Source organism: Cetorhinus maximus, chromosome 5, assembly GCF_964194155.1.
Source record: "Cetorhinus maximus chromosome 5, sCetMax3.hap1.1, whole genome shotgun sequence".
Lineage (NCBI taxonomy): Eukaryota > Metazoa > Chordata > Chondrichthyes > Lamniformes > Cetorhinidae > Cetorhinus > Cetorhinus maximus.
Window position 1 is genome coordinate 95,568,757 of NC_135883.1, and position 23,582 is coordinate 95,592,338.

At 44.2% G+C, this 23,582-nt stretch overlaps 1 protein-coding gene across 6 annotated transcripts in view; it reads right to left on the minus strand.

Moving 5' to 3' along the window:
* Window positions 1–1,607: 1,607 nt before the first annotated feature.
* LOC144680809 (histone deacetylase 2) overlaps window positions 1,608–23,582 on the minus strand; it is an 83,504-nt gene continuing 61,529 nt past the window's right edge. For all 6 annotated transcript variants that reach the window (XM_078542217.1, XM_078542214.1, XM_078542213.1 and 3 more), the window contains 6 exons: window positions 23,159–23,299; window positions 21,749–21,857; window positions 17,775–17,905; window positions 16,344–16,496; window positions 2,652–2,706; window positions 1,608–1,997 (listed from right to left, as the gene is read on the minus strand). In XM_078542217.1, coding sequence (XP_078398343.1) covers window positions 1,967–1,997; window positions 2,652–2,706; window positions 16,344–16,496; window positions 17,775–17,905; window positions 21,749–21,857; window positions 23,159–23,299 — 620 coding nt within the window. In that variant the 3' untranslated portion in view covers window positions 1,608–1,966. The remainder of the gene's footprint in view (window positions 1,998–2,651; window positions 2,707–16,343; window positions 16,497–17,774; window positions 17,906–21,748; window positions 21,858–23,158; window positions 23,300–23,582) is intronic.

The window sequence follows — 23,582 nt, forward strand, 5'->3', positions numbered from 1 at the left end:
TACAGGCCAGTCAGTCTAACCTCAGTGGTGGGGAAACTATTGGAAGCAATTCTGAGGAGCAGAATTAATCTACACTTGGAGAGGCAGGGATTAATCAGGACAGTCAGCATGGTTTTGTTAAGGGAAAGTCATGTTTGACCAATTTGACTGAATTTTTCGAAGCAGTGACCAGGTGTGTAGATGAGGGCAATGCATTTGACATGGTCTACTTGGACTTCAGCAAGGCTTTTGATAAGGTCCCGCATGGGAGACTGATAACAAAGGTAAGAGCCCATGGGATCCAAGGCAATTTGGCAAATTGGATCCAGAATTGGCTGAGTGGCAGGAAGCAGAGGGTGATGGTTGAGGGGTGTTTTTGTGACTGGATGTCTGTGTCCAGTGGGGTTCCACAGGGATCGGTGTTGGGTCCCTTGCTGTTTGTGGTATATATAAACGCTTTAGACTTTAACGTAGGAGGGTTCATCAGTAAGTTCGCAGATGACACGAAAATTGGTGGGGTGGTAAATAGTGAGGAGGATAGCCTTAGATTACAGGGGGGTATAGATGGGCTGATCAGTGGCAAATGGAATTTAATCCAAATAAGTGTGAAGTGCTGCACTTGGGCAGGACGAACAAGGCACGGGAATACACAATGAATGGTAGGACCCTGGGAAGTACCGAGGATCAGAGGGACCTTGGTGTGCATGTTCACTGGTCCCTTAAGGTAGTGGGACAGGTAGATAAGGTGGTTAAGAAGGCATATGGGATACTTGTCTTTATTAGCCGAGGCTAATATATAATATTAAGAGCAGGGGGTTATGCTGGAACTGTATAAAACGCTGGTTAGACCACAGCTAGAATATTGCGTGCAGTTCTGGAATCCGCATTATAGGAAGGATGTGATTGCACTGGAGAAAGTGCAGAGGAGATTTACCAGGATGTTGCCTGGGCTGGAGAGTTTTAGTTATGAGGAGAGATTGGATAGACTGGGGTTATTTTCCCTGGAGCAGAGGAGATTGAGGGGGGACACGATTGAGGTGTATAACATTATGAGGGGCATAGATAGGGTAGACAGGAAGGAACTTTTCCCCTTGGTGGAGGGATCAATAACCAGGGGGCATAGGTTTAAGGTAAGGGGCAGGAGGTTTAGAGGGGATGTGAGGAAGAATTTTTTCATCCAGAGGGTAGTGGGAATCTGGAACTCACTGCCTGAAAGGGTAGTAGAGGCAGAAACTCTCATAACATTTAAGAAGTATTTGGATGTGCACTTGCGATGCCACCGCATACAAGGCTATGAGCCTAGTGCTGGAAAATGGGATTAGAATAGTTATGTACTTGTTTGACCGGCGCAGACTCGATGGGCCAAAGGGCCTTTTTCTGTGCTGTAGACCTCTATGACTCTGTGAACACCTAAATAAAAATGTGTTGATAAAGCAGGTGTTTTTTGAGCTTGAAGCCGCTGCTTACAAACAAAATGTTCTTCTGATATTGTTGTTGAGAGTAGACAGTTCAATTGTTAGCATTGAACAGAGCATCAAATTGCAAAAAACTAGAAACCATCACTGTAGTACTGCTATCATTTATCATGCAGTGTAGATGAAAGTTTCTTCCAATATGACAGAGACACATTTGGTCATATAACACTTTTTAATTACAAATATTTGTAAAAGTAGTAAATGCAGTTTTCAACAAGATAACAAATAGCATATTTAAAAGCAAAACAGCTTAGTTTAAAAAAAAACTTACAAATGCTATTACTTGCAACATGGTAGAGTGGTTGTCAAAACTAAACCTTTCTTTCTCGCAGCTTCATAATTAGGAGTATTTGTATTTCTGTTGCTTAGAATATCACAAAGAAACTGACAAACACACTTGCCCAGTTTTGAAATAAATATGCGGCCCATTTGAAATAGTACAAAAAGTCTGCAGTCTCTCAAAACATAACTTTCTTTGAGATGTGACCTTCATTTTGCTTAACAAAAGAACTTCAAATGTTCATGGGTTGCTCAGACTTGATCCTAATGGGGAAAAAAGTAGAATTGGTGACTTTTGTAACCACAATACCATAAATGCAAGCACTGCACAATACAATGGCTATTTCAATGCAGAAAAGAATGACTATGGAGTCCATATATATTTTTGAAAAGTATTTCCCTCTAAAATTTCTACCCTTCTTTCCGAAAGACGTTGACACTTACTAAGTTATTTCCTCTGGCACCTTGCCCAAGCAACCTTTATTCATAAATGAAGAAATTATGAGAGCGAGTATCAACAGGCTAACAGCGGAGAGCATTACAAGCTCAAAGTTATCCTGTTCTAACAACATGCAATTTTGTACATCTTCCAGTGAAAAACGCTGGGTAGTGGTTAGAAGTAAGAAACATAGATTTCCCCATGCTGCCCCTACCCCCATATTGTTGTATCATTACTTAGCTGTGAATTAAAAGCAAATGTCTCGAGAATTCACATCATGCAAAATTAACCTCTAATTATTCAACACTGTTCGGCTGGTTTTAGATTTAACTATTATAGAGGTGACAACTGGGTCTAGGTATAAATCAATAGAACAGTTTAATTTCTGCTTAGGTGCACTTGCTTATTAGGTTGTCACCTCTAGTGAACAATGTTACTAATTTAAAACATTACAGTATGTAGATAGCAATTTAGTTTACCCTTTCATATCAGTTTTCTCTGGAACGTCTTTAGCTTTGTCTTCCTCTTCAGCATCTGAAAACAGTTCAGTAATTATTAGGTTGATTAAAGATAAAGATGAATTTACAGAAAAAAGGCAATTTAAATCTGTTCCTCTTAGTGGTCTAGTAGTTAACATTTGTTTCTTAATTTCCATTCGCAAAGCTGTGAAGCCATGATTTTCTGACTAAAAATATCACATTTGCTACCATGATCTTCCTCATTGTTTGATTAAAGTTTAATCTTCTTATACCAATGTAATTTTGCATCATCCTTCATAGAATAAATCAACTGAGAGAGTTTTCCAGAGCAAATAGAAAACCAGTGTCTGGGTATTCATATTTTTTAATGATGCAAAATACAGCGAAAATCTGCTCTCATAGCAGGGGGATAAAAATGAGGTCACAATCAGAATGAGGTCTTGCATACAACATACTATTGGAACATCGCCTGATTTCCAACAGCAACTGAAGTTATGATCTCGGTAGACTGGTAACATTTTTCTGAATCCAGGAAACTCAGGTATTTACTAAAATAATGAATCCGGTTCATGGTTGAAACAAAATAATTTTACTACACAAAAATCAAAGAACATGAATACTAAAAACTGCACTCTATCTTAACTAATCAGTTACATTAAAGATATAAAAGTACAATGAACACAGTTAGTCTCTGACATGAACTTCACTGAAATTTCTTTCTACACGCATTTGACTTACACCTTCAAAAAACTTAAGTCAGATAATTATCAAAAATTGTAAGATTAAACACGTGGTCTGAGTCCTATTTCAATGATTCTATTTAGGGTTGAGATTTCTTGGACCTTCCGTTTACTTTCAGCAAGGTTGTCCCTTCAAATCAGCTCCAACCAACCCACAGTTGGAGACTCCTTGCTCAACACAGGTGTTGCTAGCGTCTCAAGCGTAGCACCTTGGATCAGAACTCTCCTGGTTCTGGTGTTAACTTTGGAATCTTACATCTAAAACTCTCTCCCTCTTCTTAGCTTGGCTATCCCTAGAAGTTCAACTCACTGTTCTCTAATCTTTCAGTTAACAAGAGTTTTCAATTCTAAGCCAGCACATAGAATTTCAAATGAACTCTGCTTGAAAGCGATTTTCCTTTCAGCAAGCTTGTTCTAAACTAAAGAAAACACTAGAACCTGCTTAAGACCAGAGCCACACCGACAATCTACTCACCTCGATAATTAGCTTCTTCTTGTCCATTATTTATCTCCCAGGCATCTTGATCACACAATCAGTTACTGGAAACCAGGTGCTTTACTAGAAATCATCTCCCAGAGAAACCTAATCCTTAAAGGGACTATCACCCCAATATAAATGTAGTTTTCTCCCCACTAAAAGCACATGGGCCATCACTCTTATGCCTTAAACATAATAGAATACCCCAAGGTGCTTTGCAGGAGCATTATGAAGACAAGTATGACACCTAGCTGCATAAGGTGATATTGGGGCAGACAGCCAACAGCTTGGTCAAAAAGGTAGGTTTTAAGGGGGCATCTTAAAGAAGGAAAGTGTGAGAAGGAGGTAGAGAGATTTAGGGAGGAAATTCAAAGCTTGGGCCCAGACTGCTGAAGCCACAGTCATTAATGGTGGAGCTATTAAAATTGAGAGTGCTCAAGAGGCCAGAATTAGAAGAACACGGGTACCTAGGAGGGTTGTGGGGCTGAAGATTACAGAGATAGGGAGAGGTGAGGTCATGAAGGGACTTGAAAACAAGGATGAGATTTTCAAAATCAAGACACTGCTGGACCGGAAGCTAACGTAAGGAAGTGATGGTTGAATGGGATTTAGCAAGTCAAAACATGGGCAGCAGAATTTTGGAAGATCTCGCGTTTACAGTGGGTACAAAATAAGAGACCAGTCCAGAGTGCTTTGGAATACTCAAGTCTAGAGGTAACAAAGACAAGCATTTCAGCAGTGGATGAGCTGGGGCAGGGGGCAAAGTTGGAATGTTATGGGGGTAGAAATAGGTGGTCTTAGTGATGATGTGAATGTATGTTCAGAAGCTCTTCTTGGGGTCAAATGTGACAGCAAGGTTGCAAACAGACTTGTTTAACCTCAGACAGTTGCCAGAGAGATTCGGTAGCTAGAGAACAGTTTGTAGCAGGGAATGAAAAAAATGGCCCAGTCTTCCCAATATTTAGTTGGAGGATATTTCTGTTCATCCAGTGCTGGATGTCAGATAAGCAGTCTGACAATTTAGCAATTGTGAGAGGTGGTGGGGAGGTAGAGCTGCGTGTCATCAGCCTACATGTGAAGGTGATGGCTGTGCTTTCAGATTATATCACTGGGGCTCAGCATGTAGATGAGAAATAGGAGCCAAAGATAGGTTCTTGGGGGACACCAAATGTAATAGTCTGGACGCAGGAGGAGAATTCATTGCAAGTGAGATTCTGGCTATGATTGGATAGATAAGAAGGGAATCAGGTGAGAGCATACAGCTGGGCGATGGTGAAGAGACACCTGAGAAAGGTGGTGTGGCCAACTGTGCCAAAGGCTGCTGGCAAGTTGAGAAGGACGAGGAGGGAATTTTACCTTTCACTGTCACATAAGATCGCATTTGTGATTTTGGTAAGAGCCATTTCTTTATGTGGCTGGGGGCGGGGGGGGAAGAATCCTGATTGGAGGAATTCAAACATGGAATCCTGGGAAAGATGGGCACAGATTTGGAAGGTGACAAAGCTGCACTTGCCTGGATGAGTGCATCTCCCACAACACTCAAGAAGCTTAACACCATCTGGGACAAAGCAACCTGCTTGGCTGGCACCTCATCCACAAACATTTCACTCCCTCCACCACCAACAAACAGTGGCAGCAGTGTGTACCATCTACAAGATGCACCAAGGTTCCTTAGGCAGCATCTTTTAAACCCACAACTGCTACCATCAAGAAGGACAAGGGCAGCAAATAGATGGGAACACCAGCACCTGGAAGTTCCCCTCCAAGTCACTCACCATCCTGACTTGGAAATATATCGCCGTTCCTTCACTGTCACAGGGTCAAGATCCTGGAACTCCCTCCCTAACAGCACTGTGGGCATACCTACACCACATGGACTGTAGCGGTTCAAGAAGGCAGCTCAGCATCACTTTCTCAAGCGCAATTAGAGACGGGTAACAAATGCTGGCCTAGCCAGCAACGCCAACATCCTGTAAATGGATTTTTAAAAATGTGTTCAAGGACTTTGGAGAGGAAAGGGAGATTGGAGTTGCAGCAGTAGTTTGTAAAAATAATGGGGTGAAGTGTTGGTGTGTTGAAAGTAATCTTGATGGTAAATATAAACGAAGGACAACATCTGAAGAGAGAGAATTGTTAAAAATATCAGCTAACATGGGGATTGGGAGAAATAGCGCGGTCAGCAGTTTAGCGGGAATAAGATCGAGTGAGCAGGAGGTGTGTCCAATGCACAAGGTGAGCTCAGAGAGACATGAGGGGAGAAAAACTACAGAAAGGTGCAAGTTATGGGCTGGGGCGGGGGTGGATGCTTTAAAGGAAGTTTGGCCAGGTGGACTGGTGGAAAGGAGAGACGGGGCAGGGACAGCTGATTTGGCGGTCTCGATCTTAGTGACAAAGAAGTCCATGTGCTCTTCACATTTACTGCTGGAGATAAGAATGGAGGAGACATGGGAGAGGGGTTTAAGAAGACAGTTTGCAGTAGAACAAAGAAGCAGGGGATTTCCTTTGCATCCAAGATGATTCTGGAATATTGATCAGTTTTAGCAGACAAGAACAGGACTTGGTGGTGCTTTATGTGATCCAGCCAGATCTGCTGGTGAATGATTAAGATTAAGCCAGTTGTCGGCCATATACTTTCATGACTCCATCACTTGAATTAAGGGAGTGGAGCTGAGAGCCATACGGGGAATCAGCTAGGGTGAGAGAGAGAGAGAGAACAATGGTTTTATCTCGGGTTAAGATTTCAAAGGTAAATCCTAAAGTGTGATTAAGCAAATCAGTAGCTGCAAAAATGTTGGCATGATCAGAGGGCCAAAGTGGGGATTCTGGGAGTGCAGTTGTAAGAGAATTGGAAAATAGCTTTTTCCTGGGATGGATACAGGAAAGGGTAGAATTAGGGTGTGGAAGAGGTTTTGGGTGGAGAGTGTTACAAGAAAGCGATCAAAGATGACCTTATCTAACTGATATAATGGGACTAGCAAGGTCACGTGAGGAGGCAAAGTGGATGGCCATGAATATGGGTTGGGGGCTTTACATGGAGGAAGAGATTTATGGAAGATGAGAGGACAGTGAACTCAGAGAAGAGAGATGGAAGGTGGGATGGAAGGCAGTGTATTTAAAAAGGACATTCTATGGTCTAATCACCCTGTGTGAACAAAAATTCTTCCCACCTCTTCTTTGTTCTGATAATTCCAAGTCTATGCCCAATGGTCACTGAATCACCAACTAGTGAAAACAAGTCTAGAACTTCAACGTCCTTTAACCAAGCTTCTCAGTTTTTAAAAATGTTGAGATTTTCATTTTGTATCCCTAAAGGAAGGAAATTTTTCAGTTCATCCATTCCTCCAAATTCTAAATTGTGGCTCCTCCTCTTTATTTTGTTAAATAGAATTATCTTTATTGCTGTTCTCTGTTCTCTCAGAATCAATCGGGAGTCACTTACAGTATATGAAAGCACTCAATGCAAAATATGCATCCATTCGGAAAATGCAGTCTTCTCAAGGTATTACAAAACGCAAATTTATTGGGCTTGCATGAAAAAATTCTAACAACGCAAGCCTTGAGTGTGCAAATTTCATAAGTCACTTTGTTACGGACCAAGGGAGAGATGATAGGGTGGTTTTCCTTTATTTCCACCTCTCGGCTAGCTGCAACAAGATGTGTTTTAAAGAGGTGTTTTAATCCCTTGAGTCCTATGACTTTCAAGAACAGACACAAGGCAAGCTTTCTCGTAGGTTTAAATTAAAAGAATAAATGTCCATTCCCTCAACAGCTGAAATGTAAACGCAACACCATCCATTCGCTTATTCACACAAAACTTCACACACACAAGAAAAGATGATTATAAAAGATGTAGCATGCACTTAGATTTCTGAAAGAGTCCAAAAAGTCAATATTACTATCAGTTCCCGAGATGATATTTAGAAATGATGCAGGCCTGAGGATTCTCCCTTGGTTCACTGAAGACAATGGAGGTTGGAAGTTTCTCTCAATGAACTCAGTGGCTGATTTCATGTAACAGTGGGTTTTTGGCTTTTCGAGTGGAAGTTGTGGTCAAACCCCGGTAGCGAAGATATAATCTGCAGGTGAAAGAAACTTCTCTGTCTCTAGCGAACTGTCTAGGCAGGTTTCTTCTTTTCTGGGCAAGATCCCTTCCCTCTGTGGTCTTTGTACCAGGCTGACTGCCCTGGTCTACCAAGATCTCAGTTAATAGCGTGTTGCCTTCCATAAGCAGGCATTAGTGTTCCCACTGTCCACACAAATGGTTTGATGGGCTAAGCAACTGCCACATAATGGGGAAATGTTTGATATCACCATCAACATTCCAGTTATGAATAGCCTCTGAATATCTTTATTTGCATTTCTATCTCCATGAGGCCTGCAAAGCTATCAGTTCTTTTAACTATGGGCTGAATTTTGCGTTTGTCGGGCGGGTGGGCCCGACCCAATCGGCGGCGGGCGCAGAGCTGATCGCCGCCGGTGAAACGGGCTGTGCCGCCATTTTGTGCAAGCGGGTCAATTAAGGCCCGCCCAGCGCGTTTCAGACTCCCGTGTTCAGCAGGAAATTCAAATGTGCGGCGGGGGGGTTCAGACCGCTGGTTCCAATGGGGAACCGGCAGTCTGTATAAAGAATGGCCAGGCAGCCTCCTTTAGGCTGTTCACCATGGCCAGCGACCGAGCACCAGAAGAGGTGAGGGCAGAGGAGGAGGAGGGGGGCAAGCTGCAGGGTAGCCAATGTGCCCCTCGGTTCTCCAATGCCTGCCTTCCTTCCATCCTGGAAGAGGTGTCAAACCATTGGGAGGTGTTGTTTCCGGAGGATGGGAGGAGGAGGGCTCCCCATGTGACCAGGCAGGCGTGGCAGGAGGTGGCAGAGGCTGTAAGCTCTCAAGATGCTGTGCGGCGCACAGGAACACAGTGCCGCAAGCGCTTCAATGATTTGTTGCGGTCTGAAAGGGTGAGTACCATGACGGCCTTGGCCATTTTACCCAGCAGGTAGCTTTTGAGGCCGCCCCCCCGCCCCGCCCCCGACCCACGTCTTAGTGTCATTACTGCATTGGGCATTTGGCGCAGGCTGGGTGGGCAAACAGGTAGTGACCATGCTTACATTAGCCTTAGTGGTTGAGGAGAAGATGGGTTCTCCCCACAGCATATGTTGGTGTTTGTCGCATTTGAGTAGTCTGGGGGCAACCTGCAGGGGAGGCAGCTAGACACATACTCAGAACTCCAACACATGTCTTATTGATGGTGATGAGATGGTGGAAGGGGAGCCTCAAGGTGTCGTGGCCAAGACCATCTGCTGGCCTCGGCACCGCACCTAGTTGCGCCTCCTTGCCATGGGCGCTAAGACCCGTGTGTTATTCAAAGTGATGGACGCCTAACGTGTCCAAGGTGGCCGTTGGGGGAGGGGGTTGGGACCAGCCGTACTATCTTCTGGGGACTGATCACCAGTAGTGTGGACAGGAGCCGCTGGAGGCCTCAGATGGGCCACTGTGGTTGGGGTACGACGTGCGTGTGCAGAGTACATGAGCGATCAGCCCCAATAAATGCTCTTCTCTGTTCTTCAGGCAAAAACAGAGAACAATAGTAGCTGGGAGCGTCTGCAGACTGGTGGTGGGCACGCCATGCTGCAGCATCTCACCACTTATAAAGAGCAGGCCATGGAGCTGGGGAGGAGGCAGACAGCCAAGTCGGCAGGTGTCAGCGAGGCTGGGGTGCAGCGGCCAGGTATTTGAGGGCCACAGTCCCATCCACTCTGTCTCCCCACCATCCAAAGCACTGATGATTGCTGCAATGATTAATGCAGCAACACTGCTCATTCACAGACTGATAAAGTCAGACATGTGGGTCCATACACAAAGGTCCCTTGGACCCTTGAGGATGCGTGTCTCTAGCACATTCCAAAGTCGCCTTATCCCATTTGTGACCACTATCCCCATGGTCTAACATGCCATGGCATTGCTGCTGCACATTCAAAGACTTATTGCATCTTAGGAGGGTTTGTTCCTCCACCACCCTTTCAGCCAGTGCGTCCAACATTACTCAGTCCAAAAGTCCTCAGCACCTCACCTGTCAACCTCATGGCACTCAAATAATGCCACCACATTAGTCATCCCTGCGCCAAGGGGAAATGTTGCCTTCTGTCCACCCGTTCTATGCCCCTCATAAGGGTATGAAGGTCAATAATGTGACCTGTCAATCTCCTGTGCTCCACAGCAAATGTCGCCAGTGTATGCAATGTTTCCTCATCACTCCAACTCTCCAGGCCAACATGCATCTTGGTCAGGAACCTCTGCACTCTCCCCACTCCAATGCCAACCCTCCCATGAAGCGCAGGTCACAACTGAACTCAGAAATGTAGAACAAAAACAGAATTATCTGGAAAAACTCAGCAAGTCTGGCAGCATCGGCGGAGAAGAAATTTCTTCTCCGCCGATGCTGCCAGACTTGCTGAGTTTTTCCAGGTAATTCTGTTTTTGTTTTGGATTTCCAGCATCCGCAGTAGCTTTTAGCTTTTTGTTTTTATCAGAAATGTAGATGTGGCCTCGACAGTGTTTTCTGCACTTGCAACATGACCTCCCTTTTCCTACATTCTATTCCTCGGCTAATAAAGACAAGTTTGGCTTTGACCTTGTTAAATGCCTTATGTTCCTGTTCTGCTACCTTAACGGGTCTGCCCAGCAAGGTCCCTGTAATCGTCGTGACTTCCCACGGTCCTACCATTATTCATGTATTCCCGTACCTTGTTTGTCTTGCCCAAGTGCTTAGCCGAACACTTATCCACATAATATTCCATGTGGCATTCCTTGGGCCATCTGACCAGCCTGTCTATATGCAATGTTTGGGCCTCCTCTTGACTATTTACCACCCCACCAATGTTCGTCTCCTTAGGTTCTTGAAGGGTGAGCGCATTATGAGGCTGGGGGGTAAAGGGATGAAAAGTGTTACTGTCTGAATGCTAACTGATGCACTGTCCTTGTTGTTCATTTCAGCATCACCACCGCACGCCTGCCACCGACAAGTCCAGAGCACCCCCTCCACACCTGAGGGCCAACAATTGCAACTTGTGTCACATCATTTCAGCGAGCCAGGCACCAGCGCAGCGACTGCCACATCGGTGGGGATTATGACGTTAGCTAGTGTCCCGGGGCACAGTGAAGAGGGCACTTCACAATTGCTGGAGGAGATGGCACGGACAGAGAGTGCCGATGGCGCCAACAGCCGGAGGACTGCAGGGGACCAGGCACATGCTGAATAGGGCAGTGATGATCTGCCTCTGGAGATGTCAGCCATGCAGCAGCTGCAGGACAAGCGGCAGGGTGCACGGGAGCATTTGGCAGGGTTACATGAGGGTGTGCTTCACTTGGTCTCTCTGGTGGAGGAATCCAGGCAGAGTGTCAGTGATGGCATGAACCTTAGGACAGAGCTTCAGATTTCCTCCATTGAGAGATTGGCGACTCTCATGGAGAGGGGCTTCCAGCAGATTGAGAATCTTCTGATTGGGTTACGCTCTGACCTGCAAGCCCTCGCAGTGCTAATGGCCACAGGTGGTCATTCGCAATGTGGGAGATGTTCTGGGCACCAAGTGTCGCTGCTCGGTGCCCATCCATGTGCGGTGAGCAGGGAGGTCCAATGTGACCTCATGTCGGCGCAGCAGCTGTCTGTCGTCGTTGCGAGCTCCTCTCAGGGCGCTCCGGATGAGGGCAGCAGCTCCTCCACCCCTCTGCCAGTGACCATTGCATCCGTTGAGGCTACGATAACGGGATGTGCCAGTTCTGAAACTGGCCACTCCCTCCCAGGCGGGGCCAGCACAGGCTCCACGGGCCAGAGAACGGCCGCCAAGGTCATCGAGGCCAACAGGCTGTCTCACAAGCGACTCCGAGCGATGGGGCGGCACCTAGACGTAGCACCCGCAAAAGTAAGCATAAGGCACGTTAGGCACTCCATGGGTTTGTCACTGGTGATTTTGTGTTGGTCCTAGATTAGGGAATATTTCATTATATGCGTCAGAGCGACATTTGTTGTTTATTTTGGTGGCAATAAAGTCCACTTATCTGACCATGACTGAGAGTGTTTCCTTTGTGCTGCATTTGTATGTTTCACAGATATATCATGAGTGTTTGAGTGGACATTGATGTTTCTGTACTAAGCTCTCAGTTGCAGCTGATGAGGTGGAAGATGTAGCACCTAAGTGCCACGTGTAGAAGCTCCAGGCAATGCTGGTCCTGCAGATCCATGTGTGCGGAGCTAGCTGAAGGTTCGTTGGAATAAAATGTCCCGGATGTCCCTGCCTCCTTGGTGTAGCAGCGGGTTGGCATGCTGCCCCTCATCATTGCCCTGTGCTTCCTCATTCTCTGAGCCGCTGCTGGATCCATCATGTGCAGCCTCATCCACTGCGTCAAGGTCTTCATTGTCAACTGCATCCCCCCTTTCCAGCGCAAGATTGTGCAGAGCGCAGCATGCTACCATTATCATAGAGACGCGATCTGGGGGGTACTGGAGTGCGCCCCCTGAGCAGTCCAGGCAACGGAAGCGCATCTTGAGAAAACCAATGGCTCTCTCCACCACAGCCCTTGTGGTGCCATGGCTCCTATTGTAGCGCTCCTCAGCTTCTGTTCTTGGATGGCAGAGAGGCATCATGAGCCACCTTCTGAGGGGATAGCCCTTGTCACTCACCAGCCAACCATCCAGCCGAGCTGGGGCACTGAAGAGCACCGGAACCTGGGAGTGTCTGAGGATGTAGGTGCCGTGGGAGCTGCCTGGGTATCTTGCACAAACTTGCAGAATCTGCATCCTGTGATCACACACTATCTGCACATTCATGGAGTGGAAGCTCTTCCTGCTGACGAAGGCACCGGGCTCACCTGCTGGCACCTTGATGGTCACATGTGTACAGTCTATTGCACCCTGGACGTGAAGCTAGCAATGGGTGCAAAGCCTCTGGCTCGCTGTATCTGACTTGCCTGGTTGCAGCGGAAGTGGATGAAGGTCAATGCCTGTCTGAACAGAGCGTCTGTAACCTGCTTGACACAAGTGTGGACAGCTGATTGGGAGACACCGCAAAGATCACCAACCGAGCCCTGGAAGGACCCAGATGCATAGAAGTGGAGGGCAACTGTGACCTTCTGAGTTGCTGGCATGGGGTGTCCACCCACACAGTTAGGGGAGATCTCAGGGCCAATCATCTGACAGATATAGTTCACTGTACCCCTTGAGTCACATTGAGGTAGCTGCTTCGCCGCCCGTATACCCTGGCAGCAGGATAGTGGCGTCTTCAGTGGCCCCTTCCACCTTGGACAACCTCTTGGCCCTGCGCCCCTTGTACCTGCACCTGGCCTCCTAAAGGTGGCTCCCCTGGAGGTTGATTGTTCACTCCTGGCCTCCTCCTTATTCTATCCCTCCCTTCCTCCTCAGAGGAGCTGCCTCCAGTGGAGATGTCAGAACCCATACCCTGGCTAAATGGAGGCCTCTGGAAAGCTGCAGGCCCGATAAAGATTACTGACTCCAGACTTGTGAGCTGAAGCTTCAAAGTACAGAGAAAGCTATTGGAAATCAATCTGAACTGCTAACAATCACACAGGCAAGTATAAAACACCTTCTGCAATAAATATTTCAGATAAAACATTAACAACCCCTCTGATCCACATATCCCGCCCGTGGATGAGGTTTGTTAAAAAATCAGTTACCCGCCTGCTCGTTGCACCCGTGCGCCGAGGCAAAGATTGCACAGGCTCCTCAAAATCTTTGTCAATTGCTGAGTTAAGGGCCTTAACAAGGCCTTTAATTAATGGAGGGCGCGCGTCGCGCTTCATAGCGCGCCCGCCCACCTAAATATTTGATGCCGCGCGCTGACGTCGGGACGCTTCTGCCCTGTGAATCTCTTTAATTGAAATGAAGAGGGGAGTCATCGGCATCTGGGAAGGCCATTTGCATTTTAAAGTGACTTCCCAGAACATACAGGAACTGATTCAGGTCTGGGTATTTGTAAAGAAAACACAAAAGAAGGTCACCTTTTTGCTTTTACAAAAGAAGGTCACTTGGCCCCTTGGGATCCATCTTGTGTCATGTAAGTTGTCCTTTTGTATTATGCTTTTTACAAGTACAGTGTCCATCTTCTTCATAATTTTGTGGGCATATTACACAGGCATAACAAGTTTCAAAGATAAATATACAGTTGAACATACTGAAATCCTTCCCCCTACAAGTGCAACCATTCTCTTTATAACCATACCAAGTTTCTTCTGATCACTACTATGAACACTAAACTAACATTTGGCATTTTTCAGAACTCCTAATGTGCACAATTAGGTTGTGATATATATATCATGCTTTTAGTTCAGGTAAATAGAGCTGAATTTTGTGGTTCACTGTGAAGCACTGGCACTTGCCACTGATCTCCAAAGGAGCTATCCCCAAAGATCCAAAGATCTCTGTGGTATGGATTTCCTCTTGCGAAGTCACCAAGTCAAGGGAATCTCCAAGCTTCCAGCAGTAGTGATGTCAGCAAGAAGGATAAGCAGGCAATCACATTGTAATATTCACACGGACAGCAAACCAGGAAGTTTAAAAGCCCTGGAATAATCCTTCACTTTTAATTTCATTTTTCAGATAGTGAAATAACTTATGATTGGAATAAGGGAGAAGCTAAAATATCAAACTTCAAAAAAAATAATAAAATGCAGATTTTTTTTTATACTGGGAGACATGTTACATTCCACAAATACAAAATGTTTTTCAGGGTGAGCTAGGATGTTTAGCAGCAATTATGAACTTAGTCCATAATTGAAGAATCCAGTTATACTTCATTCACCGAGCTGTAATTTTTTCAAGGATTTTTACATTAAGATGGATTTTGTAAAAGTGGAATTTTTTGTCAATTCAGATTGTTTTGGGATTGCACTCTAGGGAATCTCAACAGCACCCCTCTGGAGGATTGCAGGATTATTGACAGCAATGTCTAGATTTCTGTGTTATTCTGCACATGTGGATTCCCAAAGTTCCTGTCAGTTTCAACAGAGCAATGGTTTTTTTTAAATTCTTTCATGGGATGTAGGCATCGCTGGCTAGACCAGCATTTATAGCCCATCCCTAATTGCCCTTGAGAAGGTCGTCATGAGCTGCCTTCTTCAACCGCTGCAGTCCACATGGTGTAGGTACACCCACAGTGCTATTAAGGAGGGAGTTCCAAGATTTTGACCCAATGGTAGTGAAGGAATGGCCATATATTTCCAAGTCAGGATGGTGAGTGGCTTGGAGGGGAACTTCCAGGCGGTGGTGTTCCCATATGTCTGCTGGCCTTGTCCTTCTAAATGGTAGTGGTCATGGGTTTGGAAGGTGATGTTTAAGGAGGCTTGGTGAGTTCCTGCAGTGCATCTTGTAAATGGTACACACTGCTGCCAGTGTGTCAGTGGTGGAGGGAGTGAATGTTTGTTGAAGGGGTGCCAATCAAGCGGGCTGCTTTGCCCTGGACGGTGTCAAGCTTCCTGGGTGTTGTTGGAGCTGCACTCAATCAGGCAATTGGAGAGTATTCCATCACGCTCCTCACCTGTGCCTTGTAGATGGTGGACAGGCTTTGGGGAGTCAAGAGGTGAGTTACTCACCGCAGGATTACTAGCCTCTGACCTGCTCTTGAAGCCACAGTGTTTATATGGTTGGTCCAATTCAGTTTCTGGTCAATGGTAACCCCCAGGATATTGATAGTGGAGGATAAACCGATGGTAATGCCATTGAATGTCAAGGGGTGATGGTTAGGTTCTTTCTTCTTGGAGATGGTTATTGCCTGGCACTTGTGTGGCGCAAATGTTACTTGCCACATGTCAGCCCAAGCCTGGATATTGTCCAGGTCTTGCTGCATTTGGACATGGACTGCTTCAGTATCTGAGGAGTCGCAAATGGTGCTGAACATTGTGCAATCGTCAGCGAACATCTCCATTTCCAACCTTATGATGGAAGGAAGGTCATTGATGAAGCAGCTGAACATGGTTAGGCCTGGGACAGTATCCTGAGGAACTCCGACACCATCCAGGGCAAAGCAGCCTGCTTCATTGGCACCCCATCCATAAACATTCACTCCCTCCACTACCAACATAAAGTGGCAGCAGTATGTACCATCTACAAGATGCACTGCAGAAACTCACCAAGGCTCCTTAGGCAGAACCTTCCAAACGCACAACTGCTACCATCTAGAAGGACAAGGGCAGCAGACACATGGGAACACCACCACCTGGAAGTTCCCCTCCAAGCCACTCACCATCCTGACTTGGAAATATATCACCGTTCCTTCACTGTCGTTGGGTCAAAATCCTGGAGCTCTCTCTCTAACAGCACTGTGGGTATAATTGCACTATAAGGACTGCAGCGTGGGTATCTGGATTACTAATCCATTGACAATACCACTACCTCATCCCCTCCCGCTAATGGTGGCAACTGCTGAGAGTTGCTATCATTATCACTACAAAATCCAGCACATAGTGCACTCACCAATTTTTCTGTCTTCTGGTTCTTTCTTTTCTTCTATTCGTGCTCGCTTGGTACTTTTCTTATGGTTTGCAATATTTCGTCTACCTCCTTCTCCTTCATCTTCGGAATCTGAAAATTCCTCATCACAGGCTATCCGCTTATCAGAAGCTCGGACTGCAATAAAGCAAATAAAATCATTTGCCAAGGTACATGTGCTCGATTCAGAGGTTTAGAATCTTTTTACATAAACATTTAAAAATATGTGCATGGATGTAAAGAAAGTCAAGCAGATAGATTTGCATTTATATAGTGCCTTTCATGACCTCAGGAAGTCCCATCGTACTGTGAAGGAAACTTAAAGTGTAATCACTGTTGCAAATGTAGGAAATGCAACAGATCACTTTCACATAGCAAGATCCCAAAAACAGCAATGAGATAGCAAACAGATAAGCTGTTTTATGTTGCTTGAAGGATAAATATCGTCCAGGCCAAATGAAAGAACTCTACCATTCTTCGTGAAAATATTGACATGGGATCTTTTATTGCTACTGAAAGGGCAGATAGCTTGGTTTAATTTCTCACCCAAAAGGCAACATTCTTCAACAGTGTAGCACTCCCTCAGTACCATACCAGAGTGTCAGCCTAGATTTTGTACTCGAATCTCTAGAACCTTCTGACCCAACAGCAAGGGAGTGCTACCAGTGAGTTATTCTGTCTTAGAAGTACACAATGTTAGTACACAGAAAAAAGTGCTGTAAAACAATCATATCTCAACTTTAATAAATTTCTGATGATTCAGCAAGCACTTCTATCGTGGAAATAAATCATATTGTTTTCTCTTGCAAGCTCCAAATTTGAACTTCTGAAGACAAAAGCATTTTGACTATCATTTCAGCTTGTTGTAAACAGATATTTTCCACTTCTCACTATATAGATAGATACCCAGCAATCAATACATACCCAATTACTGAATTTCTCTCATGTGTCTAAGTACTTTTACATTGCACTTTGGTTCTAAGCACCTGCCTCTGGAGAAACAGTTCAAACATTTGTACAGGTGTAGTGGGAATGACAGATAAATACAAATATTTATTCACATAAAGATGATTTCTAGTTGCGATAGATAACTTTCCTAATCTATAACTTCCTCCAAGCCTCCAAAAGCTTTGCCTTCCTCCAATTCTTCTCTCTTGTGCATCCCTGACTCTATTCGTCCAATCAACAGAGGCCATGCCTTGAGCAATTTTGATCCTAAGTTTTGGAATTTCCTTCCTTGACCTTTCTGCCTTTTCATCGCCATCTCCTTTGAGGACCTCCTTAAAACCTCTCTTTTAGTCAACCCTCCTAATATATCTATCTTGTACTCATGCCAATTTTTGTCTGCTTACACGTCTATGAATATTTTTCTACGTTAAAGCTAGCGTTATAAAACTTCGGTATACTACCACTAACTTGAAATTCGTTTGTCGGGATCATCCTCCTCCTCTTCTCCACTGTTATCCTGAATAGCATCCTCTGGAATAGCCTGCATCTGGACACCAGGTGCATGAGGCAGCATACGCAGATTTTCAAATAAACGTATTCTGTAAAGAGACAGGACAAATTACACAAAAATCTCTTTTCTAGAACAATTATACAGTTTGAAATAGAATTGGGGAAATTTTCATCTAAAATTAAAATATTGTGGCATATGCAGCAAAACTATGGAATTGGAAATTACACTGATTTTTTTTTTACAAACAGCTAAAATGCACAGCTCTAGTAGCAAGGTAGATTTTCAAATTGCCGTTGGGTGATGTGGGTGGGTTTTTTTAAATTATTCATTCACAGGATGTGGGCATTGATGACTAGGTCAGCATTTGTTGTCCATTCCTAATTGCCCTTGAGAAGGTGGTGGAAAGCTGCCTTCTTGAACTGCTGCAGTTCATGTGGTATAGGTACACCCACAGTGCTGTTAGGGAGTGCATTCCAGGATTTTGACCCAGCGAGAGTGAAGGAATGGCGATATAGTTCCAAGTCAGGATGGTGTGTGGCTTGGAGAAAAAATTCCAGGTGGTGGTGTTCGCATGCATCTCCTGCGCTTGTCCTTTTAGATGCCAGAGGTGGTGGGTGTGGAAGGTGCTGTTGAAGGAGCCTTGGTGAGCTGCTGCAGTGCATTTTGCGGATGGAATACGCTGCTACCACTGTGCATAGGAGGCAGAGCAATGAATATTTAAGTTGGTGGATGGGGTGCCAATTATGTGGGCTGCTTTGTCCTAGGCGGTGCCAAGCCTCTTGAGTGTTGTTGGAGCTGCATTCATCCAGGCAAGTGGAGAGTGTTCCGCCACACTCCTGATTTGTGCCTTTTAGATTGTGGACAGGCTTTGGGGAGCCAGGAGCTGAGTTCCCAGGATTCCCAGCCTCTAATTTGCTCTTGTAGTCACAGTATTTATACAGCTGGTCTAGTTCAGTTCCTTGTCGATGGTAACCCACCCCCCACCCCAGAACGTTGATAGAGGGGGATTCAGCAATGTTTTGTTTTCTTTATTCTTCCATCGGATGTAGGTGCTGCAGGCAAGACCCACATTTGTTGCCTGTCCCTAATTGCCCTTGAACTGAGTGGCTTGCTGGGCCATTTCAGAGAGCAGTTATGAGTCAACCACATTGCTGTGGGTCTGGAGCCAAACCAGGTAAGGACAGAAGATTTCCTCCCCAGAGGGCATTCGTGAGCCAGATATGTTTTAATGACAATCGACGATAGTTGTCATGGTCATCATTACTGAGACCAGCATTATAGTTCCAAATTTATTAATTGAATTTAAATTCCATCAGCTGCAGTGGTGTGATTTGAATCCCTGTCCCCAGAGCATTACCCTTGGCCTCTGGGTTACTAGCCCAGTGATAATGCCATTGAATGTTAAAAGGAGATGGTTAGATTCTCTCTTCTTGAATATTATCGTTGCCTGGCACTTGTGTGGCATGAATGTTACTTGCCACTTAACAGCCCAAGCCTGAATGCTGTCCAAGTCTTGCTGCATGTGGGCACGAACTGCTTTAGTATCTGAAGAGTTGCAAATGGTACTAAACATTGCACAATCATCAGCAAACATCCCTACTATTAACTTTTTGATGGGGGGAAAATCATTGATGAAGCAACTGAAGATGGTTAGGCCTAGGACTGCCCATTACAGAAATTACCTGATTTTAATTTCCATTGGTGTCAGTGGAAATGAAAATTGGGTGGTATCACAACACCAGTTTTACACAACCGTGGCAAGTTGTGGTGCTCTCCACCTCAGATTTTAAGTATTGTAAGTGCATGTTAAATTGTTTGAGATCAGGAATGGCAATTCTTGCTTAAGTAGACAATTTCGCTTATTTACAAAATATACATACACACTTTCCCTCTGGTTACCACATAGCCATATCATATGTAAAATAATCAACACTTACAATTCTCCTAACTCATCTTTTCAGTACTGTCATGTTTCAAGATATTTTCAACCATATTTCCAGAGAAAAGATTTGGAAAAAAGGTACATTTAATTTTTAGTTTTTTAAGTAAAGTATTCACACAAATTTTTTTAAAAAGCAGAAATGAAAGATGGTTAAAATGCATGTTAGTTGTTTCATAAAGAATGAAAACAATTAGTGGTTCAGTACCCTGTATCAGTAATCAGCAAGCACCTTGTGAATATTGGGTGGTATTTAATGGAGGCAATAGGGTCTTGCCTCCTGTTGGAGAGTCAGCGACAGTCCCACATCGCCTCTTTTAGGGAAGGCCCACTGAATTAAGTGCCACTCAGGCGCTTAACTGGACAGCAGCAGATCTTCCCCAGGATCCAGAACCCCAGGGCAGAAGTCCATCTGCTGAGAACTTGCTGGCCAATTAGCCTTACTGAATGGCTACTATTGGTATAACAACTACTCGAGGCTTAGGATCATTGCTGGGTCCCAGGCCACAGGTGAGAGATGGTTGGAAGGCAGCAGGGGGAGGGGAGGAGACTTCAGCAAAGGCATTGGGGTGGCTCTCAGCAGACCCTCACCGCACCCCCCCACCCCACCCCCCACCCCCCCCAACCCCCATTCCTGATGCCAGGTACCTCGAACAGGTACTGAATACCTTTGAATGAGGGGCACCCCGCATGGGTTTACTTGTCGTGCTCTCCACATGGTGAAGCAACCGCCCGCTACTGGGTTAATACAAGCGGTGATGGGATGAGGCTCTTCAGTGGGCATTAATGGTCCACTTAAAGGCCTCAATTGGCAACTGGCAAGGAAGATCGTCCACTCCATGGACTTGAAAGGGGTGGAAGCAGGAAGGCAGTGGAGTCACCCATCCATCACCCTTCTTCCTAATTAAATGTCTTCCACCACAAAAGTTGTCACAGGGGAGGGCATTAAATTCTGCCCGTTGTGTTTGGGAGAGCTAAGGTCCCAGGCACTTGGAGGGATTGTCTGTTATGGGCCCGTCATTCTGTTTGTAGGCAGATGAAATAGGGATATGAACAGCCATGAGTCCATTTTATTTTAAGAAAACAGAGGGCACAGGGCAGTTTTCACATCTTATAAGGACTTATGGCATAACATCTAACTGTACACCTGGATTCTAAGTCAACTAAGATGACTCAACAACAACTTACGTTTATATCGCACCTTTAATGTAGAAAAACGTTTAAGGCGGTGAAGTGTAAAGTGTTCATTAATTTGTAACACAAAAAGACAAGTTATACAAAATGAGCCTAGTCTTAACTATTAATACATGGCATGACTTATCAAGTATTTTCTGACTCCACTTTTCAAAAGACGAGAGAAGCACATGTTGGACCATTTGTAAAAGAGACAGATGTCCAGCTTGGGTTACACCCCAGAATATTCAATAGATAATCACTGGACAATACAGGGATGGAATGTGCTCAGGCCACTTAAAGAAGCCACCAGTACCATTTAATGTAATATAAAATCTAAGGCAAAACCCAAATTCATAACAAGCATCTTTAGTGAGCATTCTTTGTCAATGCTTGAAATACTTCCATTTTACCAAATACTTTAAAGAAATATCTTCCTATATTTTATAGGATATTTAATACCAGTATTAAATGTTGGAGTATGAATCAGAAACATACTTATCAGACTTGGATTCTCAACATAAATCACAGTGGTGGGGACAAGGAGCATATGATAGAATCCGAACAAATTAAACAAAAATTTGCAGTGTTCTGGTTAAGCCCAAATTCCTACTCAAACTGAAGCGTCATTGTCCCATACGTTGCAAACAAAACAGGATTAAACTGCAAGTTGATTAGAACATGCAGGGTAAGGCTGTTCATTTGCAATTGTAGAAGTCTTGGCTCTATGCCTAAATCAGAAGCTACATACACTAGTTGGTACTGGATCAGTAGTTCAGATTAACTGTTTATAATTGTAAATAAATTCACAGTACTTACTTAATCTTTTCCATGTATTCCAGTGTGTTCTGGTTCGTCATATTGGAAGGATTGATGTGTAGTTTAAAGTCTGGCCCGAAGTACTCAAAATAGTCATTGTAAGGTAACTCTTAATAAAATAAGCAATGTAAACTTAGAATCAAGATAATGTCAAAATATAGAGCAAAATAACAGTGCTAGTCCATCATATTTTGTACACAAATAGCACATCAAAAAAAATCAGGTTTTTCATAGCGCAGGCTACTGGAGGGATAGAATTCAAAAGCAGAAGAGTTGTGCTAAATTTATTTAAATAAAGGATATAGAAGCACCGGAGAAAGTGAAAAAAAGATGCACGAGGGTGATACCAGAAATGAAAGAGTACAACTATCAGGAAAGATTGAACAGGCACGGGAGCTTTTCTTGAAAACAGAAGACTGAGAGATAGCCTAATAGAGGTCTTTAAAATTAGAAAAGCATTGATAGGGTAGACATAGAGATGATGTTTCTATTTATTGAAAGTCCAAAACTAGGGGTCATAAATTTAAGAAAGTCACTAACAAATCCAATAAGGGATTCAGGAGAAACTTCATAATACAGAGTATGCTGAGAAAGTGGAGCTCGCTACCTCATGGAGTGATTGATGTATTGAAGGGGAAGCAAGGTAAATACATGAAGGAGAAAGGAATAGGATATGTTGAAAGGGTGAGATGGACTAAATAAAATGGGAGGAAATATATGTGGAACATAAACACAGGCATAGATTGATTGGGCCAAATTATAAAATTTATGCAATTGTTTGTGCACTAGCCAGATACATAAAGCTGTAACTTTTTTTCCTTAGAACCTAAATGTACGTATGTGCTTTTTAAAAGAAAACCAAACTCAGAAGTGCAATTACCTAAGTTAGTATCATACCCTGCAATACAATCTAAATCCTTAGAGAGGAAATTGATTTGCCAAGAGACTCCTGTGCAAGTTTGAAGCGTGACATAGGGAAACTCCCAGAGAAGTAATGAAAACGGCTAACATTGGACATTTATGTCATTTCTCTAGGAGTTCTGTCAATTGATTGAAGTTACAGTAAGAGATTGGAAGGACTCAATTGAAATTCAATCCCTGATTAATGACTTGGAATCCTGTCTACACCCATTTCACTTAATGATATTTTATCTCTGAACAAGTGATAAAATATATAATCTTCCGATCAAACTAGCTGTATCTATGGGACTTATAACTCAAACAAGGGAAACCATTTACCAGTTTACCTTATGCATCCAGAAAGGATTTTGTACAGTTGATATATTAAAATACTGGTATGAGATTGGTAGGAAATCCGTGGGAATCACTCAGCAGAAAGCTTACTTATGTTTTTAAAGATTGCTGGCCTTAAGAAAGAACTACTAAAGCTTTTTTGTATCAAGTAACTACCATTTGGAATCTCTGTATCCAATGCTACAGCAGTCTCATATGTCCAGCAGCGAGCAACATTGCGGATTGTGTAGCCTCCGCCTCCCAGCATCAGTAAGGGTAGGTTGAAGGTTTTCATGAATTCCACACACTTAGCATGACCTGTTTTAACAAACAATAATAATTTACAACACCCCAGCTATAACTAACAGAACACGCTATGGGCAGAATTTTTCGCTGAGCGGGTGGGCATGCACCTGACCCACTCGATCGTAAAATAGCGTGTGATGACGTCAGGCAAGTGTCCCGATGTATCGCACACTGGTGTGATATTTCAGTCGGTGGGTTCGCTTCCAAGTTTAGCGCGCACCCGCCGACAATTAGGAGAGCAATTAAGCCCATTAATGGTGCAGTTAACGGAGATTTTTCGTTGCCCGTCCAACGG